General features: G+C 51.6%; 3 protein-coding genes across 7 annotated transcripts in view; 2 read left to right on the top strand and 1 right to left on the bottom strand.

Moving 5' to 3' along the window:
• The window catches only part of LMNB2 (lamin B2), a 51,443-nt gene extending 44,640 nt beyond the window's left edge, over positions 1–6,803 (top strand). Inside the window, exon 12 of the mRNA XM_075903162.1 lies at positions 321–6,803. Within this exon, the coding sequence (XP_075759277.1) occupies positions 321–362 (42 nt within the window). The 3' untranslated portion in view covers positions 363–6,803. The remainder of the gene's footprint in view (positions 1–320) is intronic.
• Positions 6,804–10,332: 3,529 nt separating this feature from the next.
• Positions 10,333–12,425, top strand: TIMM13 (translocase of inner mitochondrial membrane 13). Its single transcript, XM_075903163.1, has 3 exons — positions 10,333–10,652; positions 10,963–11,031; positions 12,159–12,425. The coding sequence occupies exons 1-3, from the start codon at positions 10,530–10,532 to the stop codon at positions 12,255–12,257; spliced, it is 291 nt and encodes a 96-aa protein (XP_075759278.1). The 5' UTR covers positions 10,333–10,529; the 3' UTR covers positions 12,258–12,425.
• A 1,774-nt stretch (positions 12,426–14,199) lies between these two features.
• Positions 14,200–15,062, bottom strand: part of TMPRSS9 (transmembrane serine protease 9) — a 30,508-nt gene continuing 29,645 nt past the window's right edge. For 4 of the 5 annotated variants that reach the window (XM_075903157.1, XM_075903161.1, XM_075903158.1 and 1 more), the window contains 2 exons: positions 14,733–14,869; positions 14,200–14,548 (listed from right to left, as the gene is read on the bottom strand). In XM_075903157.1, coding sequence (XP_075759272.1) covers positions 14,387–14,548; positions 14,733–14,869 — 299 coding nt within the window. In that variant the 3' untranslated portion in view covers positions 14,200–14,386. The remainder of the gene's footprint in view (positions 14,549–14,732; positions 14,870–15,062) is intronic. The other variant, XM_075903159.1, reaches the window with a different exon arrangement.

Here is a 15,062-nt window from a genome sequence, read left to right as displayed (position 1 = left end):
GGTCAGTAGCAGGGAGCTCTACAAGCACTGTTTCATGCCGTACTCTAAACCTGTTTAGTGATAGTCCCCATTGGGGAGCTTTCTGCATCATGAGAGAGTTGCTTGTTAAAGCAGTGTGAGATCAAACCTAAGCCTCTGCTACAGCATAATCAGCTAACACATCTGTAACGGCATCACACTGTCTGCATTAGTGCCCAAATGGTGTTTCAGATCATGTGAGCCAATTTGAGTTACCTTTTGTATGAGTCAAGACTGGGCATGAGATGTTTGTGGCCTGCATTCATTGTGCTGTGCATTAACTAATTTATTTGTTTCTCCAGGGGGACCCCAGGACAACTTCTAGAGGATGTTCAATTATGTGAAAAAAACATTTGCTATCTTTCCCTTTCTTTCCTTTTATTTTTGCTATTTTTTCCTCCAGAGCCACTGAAAACTATTTTTGTATGCATCATCTGATTTCTTTAAACTTTTATTCCTTGGTACATTTTTATAGAAAATATTTTAAACAAAACTGCCAGGATTTTTAAATAGATTTCTTTATCCTCCCCCTGTCCCTTTGAAAACACTATTGCAATATTAGATTATTTCTCCACCATTAAAACTTTAGTCTTCTATACAAAGCTGCAGCAGAATGAACTTTAAGCTAAAATGGGACAGGATTCCTTGAGTGTAGAGTAAATATGTCATTCTTTAAGATCAAACTGGTTTTTAAATAATAGATGTAAGACTATGTGAACCTGTACTGGGCTTTCCGGGAACCCAGCAAGGATGCTTTCCACAGCACTGGAGTTATTTACGAAAACAGTAATATCCTTTTGGTCTATAGAGTCTTGTCTACACTAGGAATATACCATAGAGGCTGCTCCATTAGTGGAAGCATTGACAGGCTGTGGTGCACACAGGATTGGCAAGAGTGCCATGGCATTTAATCCTGTTCCGAGGAGGATTAGACACCATGGTTGTAAAAACATCTCGGCTCTGCATTATCGTGCCATCATTGCTGACACCAGCGGTCCCAATAATTCTAGGGCAGGTATAGTCTTAATGTAATGAGGGATCAAAGCTGACATTTTTCAGTTTTATTTATTGGGACCATCACAAATGACACCCTGATAAATAGTGAATGCAGGGCTGAAATGGATACACAAGTAGCTATGATGATATAAATCATGATCTGTTGGATCGGAAGTATTTGGCATTAAGCAGAACTTGTGATTTCAATCATTCAGATTTTAGATGTTAAAATATTTTTGGCTGTGATAAATATTTGATGTGATTTAAAAAGCAATCACTGTAAATGTTGATTTTTTTTAATCACTGCTATATTCAGCTTATTCATACTTCTGTTGTATGTAAAGGGACACTGTCAGATAGTTTAGGCAACAAGCATTTACAAAATGTCTTAGAAGTATTCTTGTGACGTCTGTGTTTACACAAAAACAAAGTTAGTGAGAAGATTTTGGGTTGGGTTGGCCCAGTTCTTGCATTGTTTGCAGCAGGATGTTATCCAGCATGACCGAAACGCTCTAACTAAACAAACAGGAATACGGTAAATGTAATACACTTACAGAATCTTCAGATGGTAACAGAAGTAAGACATTATTTTAAAAAAGTATTATCTGGAATGTCCCCTTCAGTTTGTTTCCTGTCCTGTATTTTTTACCAGAGGAGGCATTAGGATTCATGTGGTAGTGCACCTCTGTGTACTATGAAGTATAATTGACTGCTCCAAAGAGTGTACTGACTGCAATGTAAGCAGACATTGTTTTTCCCAGTGGTTGATTATTTGGATACCATCTGATGCCAGCATAGAATTACTGTATTCCCTGCACTCTTGGCATTCAAGTAGTTTAGATTCATCACTCAAGCTACAAGCTTTGGATGTTTTCGGTGGCTTTTGGACATTATGTTCTCTGAACAATATTTAGACTGACAGATATCACACAGAAGGCCAGGTTAGTGGTTTTAATTGATAGCTTTGCTGCAGTGCAAGCTGGTTGGGAAAGAAACTAATTTTAAAACATTTATGAACTTCTCATTTCAAAAATATCAGAGGTGCTAATTTTCTACAGGTGTTCACAAAATCTTCACTGAGCAAGGTAATTTAATTATTAAGATTAAATGCTAGTAAAAGTATTTAGAATTATATTTTAGTCCATGATCAACAGTTCATTGTGAAAAAGCAGTAGGAAGAAATGGATATGGGGGATAATGTTTCTCTTTGTTCTTGTATTTGGTCATTTTTCTTATGACATACCCGCTCTGCTTGAGTAGGTGATTGGCTATGTAGTAAATCATACCTGTCGCTGTGACATACATACATATAGCTGAAATTGTGTTTCTCAGCCATACTGCTACCCACTGAATTTTCTAAATTGTTGTTCAAGTGAATGCAATCAGGGTGAAACTGGTTTTGCAATATACCTTCTAGCCACTGGACTCTGTTTCTCTTTCCAACTCTTGTTTCCATTATTTACCTAATATTGAAGATAGATTTTTTTTTTAAAGATCTGTATTTATTTTTTTATGTAGGCCAGTATTCAGAGTGTTCATTCTGCTTCATGATAGACTTTTTTAAACTATATAGAATATTGTGTAGCTGACTGAAGAATCTGTTGGCTTTATTGGGTGAATTTCCTTGTAAAGTCTGGGCTAGAAAGGCAGCTTGTATCAAAGACCTCATGTGATCTGAGCCATTGTTTCTGCAATACCTGCTGAATACGAGAATGTGTCTTGCTTTAGGGCCTGATGCTTGCAGGCCCTTACTACTGGTTGAAATGCTCTTTACCCTGAATTAGCTCAGACCCAAAGGTGGCCAGTGAGAGCCAGTCAGCACTGCTCAGGCTCTGCCCACAAGGCTAAGCAGCCAGCACTTCCCACAATGCCCTGGCACCTCTTCCGGGGGGCTAGAAATGCCGACACCCCATACCCGTCTCTGCCAGCCAGACTATCCGCTTGCTTCTTTCAATACTCACCCCGCCTGGGAGACGCCTCACCGTTGTGGAGCGTGTTCCCAGTGGAGGCCACGTTCAAAGGATCCCACCCGCTTGTTGAGCTGCGTGTAAACCCAAACTGCACCGCGGGCCTCAAACAGATGGGCCGTGGGCTGCGTGCGGTCCACGGCCACGTGTTGAATAGCCTTGGTCTACAGGATTGGGCCCTAAGTTTAGAATTGTTTCCTATGAAACTTCCTAGAAGCTTGTTCAAATGAGATCTGCACCTGTAAAGTTGAAGTTTGATGTTTTATGGCCTTAGTTATCTATAACAATCCTGCCTGATCCTGACCCACAAGCCTACGCCATTAAGAAAGGCAAAAAGGTTGCAGTGGTGATTTCTGCATGTAAATTGCTGCTTTCTCCTGGTGTGCCATGAGTATGACACAGATGCTTAGACAATGGTGCTCTGGACCAGTACACCCTGACTGACTTCCTAAGAGCAGCTTTGCTCCAGTGACTGTTTCCTGTCCTTTCCAGAAGGCTACTGAAAATGTAAGAAGCAATTCCTGATTATAAAGTGCAAGACACAGTAGAACTACTGTATTCCACTTCCTGTTTGTATGAATGTGTCTTCTGTAGACACCACCTTTCCTGTGTGCATTCAGTCTGATAAAAGTAGGTTCTCTACACTGGAAACGTTTTCTGCTATACCCAATCTAAAGCAGTACTGCTGATTTTTGTATCTTTTTTCCTATGATTTTTTTCTGACAATTGCAATGGTTAATTAAAGCTTTGTGTTCAGACCAGGCATAGCTTCTCCCTATCTGGTCGTCATCTTCTGTTAGATCCTGCAAGTGAGCCATTTCATGTTGCGTGTGGGAGATCAGCATTTCCATAGCAATAGATTGATATAAAAAAAATCTAGGTTTCCAGAAGAAGGCAGAACTGGCCCGTGAGGAAGAATTGGCCAACCTAGTTAGCATGAAATAATTATTTTGCTCTAGCTATGCTGATATAATTCATTGGTGTGGACATGATTCAGAATAGAATGGCTAATTCCAGAATAGTGTGTGTTCACATAGGAAAGGCAGCGATGGGCAATCTAGGCTAGTGAGTGGGCCATACAAGTGGCCCTCTATCTCAGGGGCTGCAAGATAGTCTTCCCAGGTTAGCTGTGCTTGTATACCTTCGATTTGCAGGGTTTGCTGATTGAAACCTAGCAGCACTTTGATAGGATGCAGAGGGAGCGCACGGATGTCAGCACGCACAAGCCGGTTGCCCCCAGCGCTGTCTCCGTGGTGCAGGAGGAAGGGGGACAGGAGGCAGAGGTGCAGAAGTCTAGGACCCAGTTGAAATGTAATAGGAGCCAGCTGCCTGAGCACCCGGCTCTTACTACATTTAAAGTGCAGAGCAGCAGCAGGGCCCCATAGCAACTAATCGTGTAGTTGATACAGATTCCATTGACTGCACGATTAATCAGTTACCTGCTTCTTAACATCCTTAATGTGGATGGAAACCAGCAGAATCTGGCAACCCTGTGTGGGAACCAGTAAAAGTGTTTTGTGGGCTGCACATAGAACCCTGTTGGCCCACGTGTGGCCTGCGGGCTGCAGGTTGCTCACTATTGCTGTAGGGAAGGAGTAAGGCTGGTCCATTTCCCTGTGCAGGCAAAGGGAACAGCACCAAAGAGCTGCATGGAAAGCACGCTACGAAGGCCCCTCTGCCGGGTTTGATGCTGTGAATTACCTGGGAGCAGAGGAGGGGAGCAAATCCAACCCCTTCCTGCATGGCCATGGAGGAATCTGCAGTGGGAGAGTGGTGACTACGCTGATCCTCGTGTCCCTCTCCTGCCTGACGGCCTGCTTTAGGTCACGCTTCAGTTACTGTGCCGCAGTCGTCTCTGGGCATGGCAGCTTTCTGCCTAGGCAATGGAGCCATTGTCATTCCTCTCTCTCTCTGCATGTGACCCGCGCCCATCCAGGACTCTGGATGTCCTAGAAGCGCAATAGCGTTAGCAGTGAGCATAGGTCTTTGCCGCGTTGCTGTGCCAGTACCGTGAGGTTGGCCAGCACAGAGGGCATCCATAGTAGGGACCAAACAGTCTCAAGATGGACAACTGTCAGCTCCCCACAGCCCAAAATGGAAAGGCTGGGTTAGCAGGGCTCTGCTGACTGGAATGTGAACCAGAGTGTACTGTGAAGGGAAGTACAGCCAGTAGACATGTTTGTTGTGGAGCAGTAGGGCACCCAGAACCCACAGCAGGTGCTCACAGGGGTTTCATAGTCTCCATACATGCTAAAAAGAATTTTTAACGCCCCAGGTAAAGATCCCTAGCCAGTTAGACACACTGTAGGAGATAGAAAGTGGTGCCTTAAGATTCCTCTGTGCCCTTACCCTGTCTAAAAGGCAAATCCCTCCTTCCATAGTCTTCCCTTCCATGTGAACATTTGACAGTGCTAGTGGCTAACTTTGAACAATATAATGCATGCCTTGTGGCCACTGACCACACGTCCTCAGGCCTCCCATCCTTTTATAATTATTCTTTCTGTATCTAGTTTTGAATGGATAGAAAGCCTCTAAACAGAAGGCATGTCCGTATTGGATATACTGGCTTTTAACATCACTGTTGGGGTCCTATTCCAAATCCTGGAGTTGGAAGGAAACAGTCTTATTGGGACCAGTGAGTGGAAGGATGGTTGCTGATTTTATTTCAAAGCATTCATTTAGCAGAATGCAGAAACAAATTGTTTGTTAATTTAACTAGAGCCCTGCCTGGGTACAAAATTTTGTATGCTAAAAAAGAACCCTGGATAGCCAAATTTGCAAGGTTCTAGATACAAAATTTGTATCTGCAGAAATTAGTCGCAGATAACAAGTGGATATCTGTGGATTTGCAGGACTCTGTTTTTAACTGAAACTTAAAATGGCTTGGGAAACAGAATTTATGTGCTCTTAAATATGCTTAGCTTTAAAATCATTTAAAGGTGATTTTTATATAAGCCCATATTTACATGCAATTATTATTTGCAAATGTAATGACTTTCTTGAAATGCTAATGTCTAGAGGGGAAGATGCTTGCTTTTGAGAGGATTAATTCAAAGAAGCACAATGCACTGTATTGACTTGGGGGTTAGGACCTAAGAACGGCCAGACTGGGTCAGACCAAAGGTCCATCTAGCCCAGTGTCCTGTCTGTCCACAGTGGCCAATACCAGATGCCCCAGAAGGAAGAATCACAACCGGTAATCCTCACGTGATCCTTCCCTTGTCTCCCACTTCCAGAGAATAGAAAAGAAAAATTTTAGTGAAAGAAAAATGTCTCAGTGAATTTCCAGGAATTTGTAGTCATGAGTTCGTGTAGATTGTCTGCATACAGTCTGCTGGGTCAGACAGACATTCTGATGGTTTTCAGATATTACACTAACATTGTAAGCAATAAGCTATTTTAAACAAAACTTAAACCAAGAGGCTTTACAGTTGGTCAAAGTGACACTGCCTTGTTTGAACTCTATTTTCGTAACAGCGATGCCTTTTGACTTGTAATTTTTTTACATCGCCTTTCTGGTAGCTCCAAGTCTAGGTCACTTGACTGACACTTCCTTGGGAAAGTTGCTGTAAAAGAGCTTTTTGTTAATGGCTTATTGAGTTTTTAAATAATTATTCAAAAAATATCTAATTGAAGAACTGAGAAATTGAAAATGATGGTGTGGAGCATATGAAAACTACACAAAGATCTAGACTTTATCATTTCACACTTTTTTGTTTTAAGAATGTGCATGCCAAATGTCTTTTTCGATTATTTGTAATATACATTTTATGACTGGAAACTTTTTTGTACAACACACTCCAATAAATGTTTTGCATTTTATCTGTTACCTTCCTTTGTTTAAAACGAACTGAACCCTGCTCAAAGGCTGCCTTGTGTCCTATCTGGGTGTCCTCCCCGCAGAGACACGCAGGAGGGAGAAGGCTGGGTGCGATGTGTTGTCTTTTTGGCTGTATTGCTTGTGTACATGAACCTTGTTCTACTCTGGTGTTTGGTTTCCATTTTCTTTTGCTTTTTGGTTAAACGTAGCACTTGGAAAGTGCTGGCATTCCAGCCCTGATCACTGAATTCTGCTAAAGAAAGCAAAGATCCTGTGACAGTAGCAATTCAAACTTCCCCCTCCTTTCCCTCACCTCTGGAGGGCCTGTCAGCACTGAGTTTTCTGCGTTCTCTCCACCCTGTCCTGGAGAAATTGTTGCAGTTCGCTTCCTGGGATGACCAAAAGGGGGAATTATTGACAGCTAGGAGCGCTGAATTCCTTCTCATTGGGAACTGAACAAAAGCCACCAGGTCATGTTCTAATTAGGGCTGTCAGGCTATTTAAAAAATAATTACAAGACGTCACACGGACAATAGAATACCATTTACTTTTTGACGATTTCTACATTTGGAAATTTATTGATTTCAATCATAACACAAATATAAGGTGTACAGTGCTCACTTTCATTTATACTGCAAATATTTGCACAGCAAAACCAAAAAATAGTATTTTTTGTTCACCTTATACAAGTATTGCAGGATGCTCTCTTTATCGTGAAAGTGCAACTTAGAAATGTAGAAGTTTTTACATAACTGCACCAAAAAATAAAACCATGTAGAACTAGATTCTACAGGCCCATTCAGTCCTACTTCAGCCAGTCCCTAAGATTGTTGTTCACTTTTGAGAGACTAGAAGATGTATCCAGTGTTGCATGGGTCCTTAGTTCATAAGTTTTGTTTTTCTTCATTTAAATTCTTGTTCTGAGGGGGGATAGGGAGGGGGTGATCAGTTTGCAGGCTGCCCTGGGGGGAGCAGACAACCCTAACCATATCATTGCTGCAGCCTAGGACCAGGTGAGAAGTGCCTATTCATGGGCATTGCAGTAGGCACAATGGGGAGAGGGGTGCCTGTCCCCTGCCTGGGTGACCAACACAAACTCTGAAACCTGACCCCTTTCTTGACCCCTGCCCGTTGGGATTATAGCTATCCAGGTCCCCATCTCTGGCTCCTTGCTGCTCCTCTGTGGTCATTCTACAGTATAACTGTCCCTCCTACCAGACCTCTCCCTTTCCATTTTATGAGAAACAATTGAATTCTAGGCAGATCCCATTGTCCTGGAACAACCAAACCCTTGCTTTGTTAAGAGGAAGCTGCCTACCACATGTGCTGGTCTTAGCTCTTACTGTTTAGGAGGAGTTCTTGAACAAATGGACTCAGATGGACAAATAGACAAAGTTTCTAAAATATAGTGGGTAATGCTGCCCACTTCTCTATAATGTCTTCTGAAGGTGAGAACAGGCATTCACCTTGCACTTTAGCATGGCTGGCGTACTTTACAACGGCAGCTACAAAACATTTTTATGCCCCTTCAGGCTTCCACGCTTATGACAGTTTCTGCTCAATAACCATCCAAAGCAGTGTGGGTTGATGCACAGGCATTTTCATTGTCTGCCTCAGAGGCCACCACTATAGGGTTGATTTTCTTTTTTGATGGTTCGGGATCTGTAGTTTCCTCCTCTGTGTGTTGCTTTTTTAAAGACTTGTGACAGCATGCCCCACACTCCACACCTTGTCCCTCTCAGATTTTGGAAAGCATTTCAGATTCTGGTTGAAAATTGAATTGCAATTCTTCCCCAACAAATGAATGACACGTTAAAAATGCTTCACTTTGTGTCATCTGTAGAGATGCCTGTCCTTTGGAATAGTGGTTGAAGCATGAAGGGGATATATGAATGATTAGCATATTTGGCATGTAAATACTTTGTGATCCTAACTACAGAAGTGCCACGTGAATGTCTGTTCTCACTTTCAAGGAATAGATAACAAGCAGGAAGGATTATCTCCCATAAATGTAAACAAGCTTGTTTATCTTTAAGATTGGCTCAACAAAATGTAGGACTGAATGGACTTGCAGGCTCTCAAGTTTTACATTTCGGTTTTGAAATCTACATATGCAAGCTGCTATACAAAACTTGTCTGCAGTCACTTGGAAAATACAATTTCCTTTGATTATATATATTTGCTATGTAAAAATAATATAAAATGAGCACTCTACACTCTATTCTGTTGTAATTCTTAATATACAGGTTGAAGCTGTGAAGTCCAGAGCCACCAGCTGGGAGTCAGGTGGTTGGAAGTGGGGCTGGGGGTGGGCAGTGGCCATAAGAGGAGCAGCGAGCCCAGTGCCAGCCCTGGCAGTGCAGCCCTGCTCCACTGGGCAAGTTAGGATCATGGGGGGATGGTGGTGGGGTGGGAGCATAGGCTGTTCTACCAGGGATAAGAAATACAAGACAAAACTGATGGGGATCAGATCAGTTTCTTAGCGATTTTAGGGATGTGAAAGGTTAAGTGGTAAGCCAGGAGAGGCTGGAGCAGCTCCCTGCGCCCCCCCCCCCCCCCCCCCCCATGAGGCTGCTGCAACCCTACAGAGCTTGCTGGAGCAGTCCTTGTCCCTGGTGGGCCTGGCTGCCTTTCCCTCATGCTGGTTATACAATGGCGCTTGAGTTTGCAATTTAGCTTCCCCAGGTACTGCCAGCCCTACTGGTGGGGGGTGGGGGGAGGGGTTTCTTCTCCCGGAGCAGGGCTGGTAGCCCTTGCCAGCTGCACTTCTGGGGGGGGGGGGGCTTTGTGCTGGCTTGTGCAGTATAACGCTGAGTGTCAGCCTGCAGAGCCCGCAGCCGGGTAGCTGGGATTTGTAGCAGTGCAGCCCTAGTGCGTGGGGAGGGGAACACGCCGGAAGAACTCTCAATGCTCCTGACGCAGCTCTGCACGTGCTGGGGGCGCAGGCCGGCCGGGAAAGGCGAGGTGCAGGGTGGTTTGTTTTGAATGGGGGGGGGATAATCTCAGTGCCCGGGGCCGCTAAAGGCTCAATCGGCCCGGACACTGCACTGCCGGAGCGGAGCGCTGGGGGGTCTCGTGCAGACACCCCCCCCGGCGGGGGCACAAGGCCCTTTTCCCAAGCACGTGCTGAGGGCGGGGCTCCAGCGGCTCTCACGCCCGTTGGGACAATCACGTGGCGAGAGGGCGCGTGACGCGTCGGTCCATGGGGACTCCTCGGGCCCAGGCGGCCCCGCGCGAGGCGCACTAGGGGCGGGGCTGCCGGGGCAGGGGGCGGGGCTGCCGGGGCAGGGGGCGGGGCCGGGAGGCTGGACGGGGGCGGGGCTGCCGGGGCAGGGGGCGGGGCCGGGAGGCTGGACGGGGGGGGGGGGGCGCGGGTGTCGTTGGGAAAACGTAAAACCAACGACCTGTCCCCGCGCCGCGTCCGGCCCCGTAACGAACCGAGGGGGCGGGGCCGGGCCGAGCGGAGGCGTCGCCTCAGGCCCTGGCCGGGGGGGATTCCCGCCTCCCGGCTCTGGGGCGCGGGCCCTTTAAATCGGCGCCGGAGCGCTGCGGAGGGGAGCCCCCGGCCCCGCCCCTCCAGCACCCGGCCCCGCCCCTCCAGCAGGCTGCGCTCGCGCGCGGCGCAGGGCTCCGGCGCGGCGGCCTCGGTCTAGGCCACACCCCCCGCCCCCGCGCTGCATGCCGGGAGCGGAAGGCCCGGCGCGACCCGTGGTGCCCCGCGCGCGGCCATGGAGGGCGGGTTCGGCGAGTTCGGGACGGGGGGGGGCGCGGGGGGGAAGCTGGACCCGGGGCTGCTCATGGAGCAGGTGAAGGTGCAGATCGCCGTGGCCAACGCGCAGGAGCTGCTGCAGGTGGGGGCGGGGCCGGGGGGGGCTGGCTGGGGGGGGGAGGGGTCTATGGGAGGGCCTGGCGGGGGGCGGGGCCGGGGGGGCGCCAGAGGGGGGGCGGTTGGGGGATGGGGGGCTGGCTGGGGGGGAGGGGTCTATGGGAGGGCCTGGCGGGGGGCGGGGCCGGGGGGGGCGCCAGAGGGGGGGCGGTTGGGTGATGGGGGGCTGGCTGGGGGGGAGGGGTCTATGGGAGGGCCTGGCAGGCGGAGGGGTCGGGGGGGGGGGGGTCCGGTCCCGGCAGCGGCCCCTGACCCTGTCTCCCGTCCCCCCCCAGCGGATGACCGACAAGTGTTTCCGGAAGTGCATCGGGAAGCCGGGCGGCTCGCTGGATAACTCGGAGCAGGTGAGCGGGGCAGCCCCTTGGGCTTGGCGCCCTCCCGCCTTGCCCAGGCACCAGCCCCCGCTCCAGCATCTGGCCCGCGGCTTCGTAGCTGAGCCAGGCTCGGGCAGCGCAGCCAGAGGGAGCGAGGCGCCGGTGCTGCGGGCGTGTTTGTGCTCCCCAGTGAGGCCCCTTTACACTGGGGTCTGCAGGTGATACCTGCCCTGCCCACGCGGGGAGCCAGGCCCTGCCTGCCCGTGTTCCTGGTAAGCTGGGTGGCTGTGCGGCCGCTGAGGCGGGTTCCGGTGCCACCCAGCTGACGAGCAGCGCCCACACCTCGGTTTGTGTTTCTGCCAGTGGTGCACATCCGCACATACCTCGGTGCGCACAAAACGTTTTCTGCACATGGACGGAAAAGATTAGAGGTGGGCACGTTGGCCTGCCCATGCCCTACCCCTGTGTCGCTATCTCTAGGTCGTGCCCTCACTGTGCTCAAGCTGCTGGCTGCTGCAGTGTCTAATGCAATGTTTCCCAATTTTATTTGGCCATGGAATCCTTTTCTGCTTAAAAGAATTTCAAGGAACCCCTGGGGGAGGGTTGCCCAGGGTAAAAGTTGTCAAGCAAAAAAAAAAAAAAAAAAAAAGGAACCCACCAGATTTTGTCAAGAACCCCCCGCCCTCTGTAAAATAGACTCTGTCTCTTTAAGAGGGGGCAGGGGAGTGCTGTGTTATTGTGGATCCCTTACTTTCACTTCACAGAACCCCGGGGTTCTGTGGAGCACCAGTTGGGTCTAATGCAAACATGGCAGCAGGCCCGGGGACGGGGGTCTCTGGAGGGTGTTTGGGGAAGGGAGAACTGCGAGGCTGCTCTGTTTTGTGCCATCTCCGAGGCGCTCAAGGTGAAGGTCCCATCGTGTGATGGGAAAAGCAGCAGAGAGCTCCCTGCAACATGCTTAGCCCCCTGCCCTGGGCCTTGCGACGGTGGCAGACCGTGCGGTGGAAATAGGCTCTGTTCCCAGCCATCACTGGGGCAAGTCGTTTCCTCTGCGCTTGCCATTCCCCAAGAGGGGCTAAGGGGCCCTGGTCCCCTTGCGCAGGTGCGTTGGGCCTGGGGTGAGGAGCGAAGTCGCATTGTTCTCTCTTCCATTCCAGAAGTGCATTGCCATGTGCATGGACCGGTACATGGACGCCTGGAACACCGTCTCACGCGCCTACAACTCCCGGTTGCAACGGGAAAGAGCCAACATGTGACCAGCAGCCCTGCCAACATGCCCCCTGCTTGGGGCGAGTGACTTGATTCCTGGACTAGCCCGAGTGGCCCTGTGAGAGCGAACGGGAAGGCGGGGGGAGAGGAATCCCTGTGATTGGTTAATGCGGCATCGCCACCATGGCAGACAATAAACCGGCATCTGGAGTGTCTGCCTTGGTTAGCTGCGTGGGCTCAGCGGCTCCCTCGTGCCCAGTGTAGGGTACAGCAGGGAGGGTGAAGGTGGCCAGGCAGGGGGTGGCTGCTGCCCATTCTCTCCATCCTGTTACATGCTCACAGGCTTTGCTCAGTGCTGGCGGGGGACGAACGGACACGGGGGACTGAGAGACCGGCGGGGAACATGCTGGTTGATGGGAGGGCTGTGGGGCAGGGAGTCCTTCCAGAAAGGGAGCCGAGCAATGCCCCGAGGACATGAGGCAGTGTGAGCAGCAGCGCGCCCCTGCTCCCGCCTGGTGGGGCTGCGGCTCCGCTGGGAAGGTCGGTCAGGGAGTTGCTGCCCACAGAACGATCTGCAGGTCGCGGTGTTGGATTGTTACTGGGCAGTCCAGCTGCAGGGACTTGTGGAGCTGGGTGCTGGCCCTGCTGCGGGACTGGCCCATGCTCACCTCAGGGGTGCCCCATGAGAGCGCTGGATGAAGAACCCCCCCGTCCCGGCTAGTCCCAGTCCTAATCCCAAAGGAGGAGACGTCTGCGCTCAGATCGCGGCCGGGGCGAGTGAGCCCAGCTGCTGTGCTAGGAGCCAGCATGGCACGGCCAGAGTCCTGGGGCTGCTACGTTGTGAGCTGCTGCTGAAATAACAGCAAGAGCGGCAGGCAGCGTCTGAGCTTCACTTCTCATGGAGGCAGGGTGGGAATCGGTCCCACGGGCTCCCTGGCAGCCCGGAGGCCTAAGTCGCTGGGAGCTGGCCCAGGAGTGGCAGTGCCTGGCCCACCCAGCCAGTAGCAGCATTAGCTCAGGCGCTCCTCCCCGGCACCAGACTACCTGCTGGGAGCTATGGGGCCGGGCCGCACGTGGGCACAGAAGGCTGAGGGGATGTGCGCACCGGCTGTCAGTCAGCCATGGGTTAGATCCTGGCAGGGCCTCTGTTTCCACAGGCCTGTGCACAAAGCTGCCTCAGCCCTGACCCCGCTGCGCTGCTCTGCCCCGGCTTGCACTTCCATGTCCCGCCATGGTCTGTGGGCCCGATCGGGCAGCTGTGGAGCCCTCTGCTGGGATGGGGGCAACTGAACACCAGGCCGTGAGCTGCCTGGCGGGTGACTCAGCCGCTCGTGTCGAAGCTGGTGCCCCTCTGTAACTCACTACTGGCCGGACTGAGGCCTGGGGGAGTGCCAACCCCAGGGCACTGGGCTCCAGGAGGGAGGTGGGGGCTGCCCTGTCCCAGGCATGGGAAAGCTTGGAGCTGAGACTGCTGAGGTGGGCAGGTGCCATATTAATTTGGGGGGGGAGGTATTGCCCACTGGTCGGCTGCTGGGTATGTGGGTACCTCTCCCTGGGCAGGTTGGGGCTGGGCGGTAGGCCTGCGATACCCAATGCTGCCATCTCATCCAAGTTCTCTGGTGGGTGCAGGGGGGGGGGTGCTGGTCGGGGGCACAGATCTGGGGGGGGGGGAGGCGGGGAGCTGCCTGGGGCCAGGACATGGATCTGGGGTGGGGGCTGCAGCTGGCAAGGGCTCGAGGAGCAAGGTTTGGGTGGCCAAGCTGGGGGTTGGTTTCTTGCTGCTGGCAGCCTTGCTCTTACCCCTGGGGCCGCAGAGCCACCGTGTGGGTAAGGGACACGGCTGGGCAGAGCCGGAAGGGGCTGGCGGCAATAGCCCCGGGTGTAAGTACGTGCTGGGGGGAGGGATTCCCAAGGCGCCGCAGGGCCGTGGGCAGGTTTTCACTCGGTGCAGCCTGTGCTTCCAGCAGACCAAGGCCAGCCCGGCCCTCACACTGTAAAACAGGCCACGTTTATTTACAGGGTCGCACCGTTCCAGGCAGGCGAACTCAGAGCAGTGCAGACTGCGGGCAGGGCCGGAGCGAGCGCAGGGCCGTCAGCTGCCCCGCGCGTTTGGGGCTGAGGAAGGAGCGCTCCGGCTGCCCGCTCCTCTCCCCTTCCCTGAGTGCAAAAGGCAGCGTCACAGCTTGAGGCTCTGCCCGATCCAGCCCCGCACGGCCGTGACCTTGGTGTAGACGCCGGGGAAGAAAGGCCTTGCGCAGCCATAGCCCCAGCTTGTGATTCCAGCCAGAAACCATCGTCCTGAGGCTTCCCTGCAGGCCAAGGGGCCCCCTGCATCGCCCTGCGGGAAGAGGGAGACCGGCCGGTCAGGGCAAGCAGCCCTATGGTGGCAACATGGGGCCCCCTGGCAGCCTGGTGTGTCCCTGCCTCTCCCTGCGTAGGGCCAGCCAGGCGCCCAGCGGAGGCCCCAGGCAGGCAGTGGAAAGGGAGAGGCGGGGCGGAGGGAGGTTCCTGCCCATGCTCACCGAGCAGCTGTCAATGGTGCCCTGCGGGAAGCCGGCGCACACCATCCGGCTGCTGATCTGGATGGGGTAGAACTTCCTGCAGGCCTGCTCGCCCATGACGCTCACGGCTGCCTTTTGCAGGTGCTTGGACATGAGGCCTGCAAAGGTCACAGTCAGCATGGGCCCCCGAGCCTGGAACTTGGGGTGGAAGGTCCATGGCTCTAGGGAGCAGCGTCTCTGGCAGTACCAGGCTATTGGCTGGCGCTGGTGGCATGTGGGTGAGGCCCGTTTCGGAATGAGCCCAGCTCCCTGCCTGTCAGAGCAAGCCTGTGCCAAGCAGGTGCGTCGGTC

Source organism: Pelodiscus sinensis, chromosome 19 (genome assembly GCF_049634645.1).
Source record: "Pelodiscus sinensis isolate JC-2024 chromosome 19, ASM4963464v1, whole genome shotgun sequence".
NCBI classification, from domain to species: Eukaryota; Metazoa; Chordata; order Testudines; family Trionychidae; genus Pelodiscus; species Pelodiscus sinensis.
This window is presented reverse-complemented; position numbering and strand designations above follow the sequence as displayed.

What these genes read in the sequence shown, in the direction of transcription:
- TIMM13 (XM_075903163.1), top strand. Translation starts at nt 10,530, where the DNA reads ATGGAGGGCGGGTTCGGCGAGTTCGGGACGGGGGGGGGCGCGGGGGGG. An exon ending in ACGCGCAGGAGCTGCTGCAG is followed by an intron (nt 10,653 to 10,962) that starts GTGGGGGCGGGG and finishes GTCCCCCCCCAG; the next exon opens with CGGATGACCGACAAGTGTTT. An exon ending in CGCTGGATAACTCGGAGCAG is followed by an intron (nt 11,032 to 12,158) that starts GTGAGCGGGGCA and finishes CTTCCATTCCAG; the next exon opens with AAGTGCATTGCCATGTGCAT.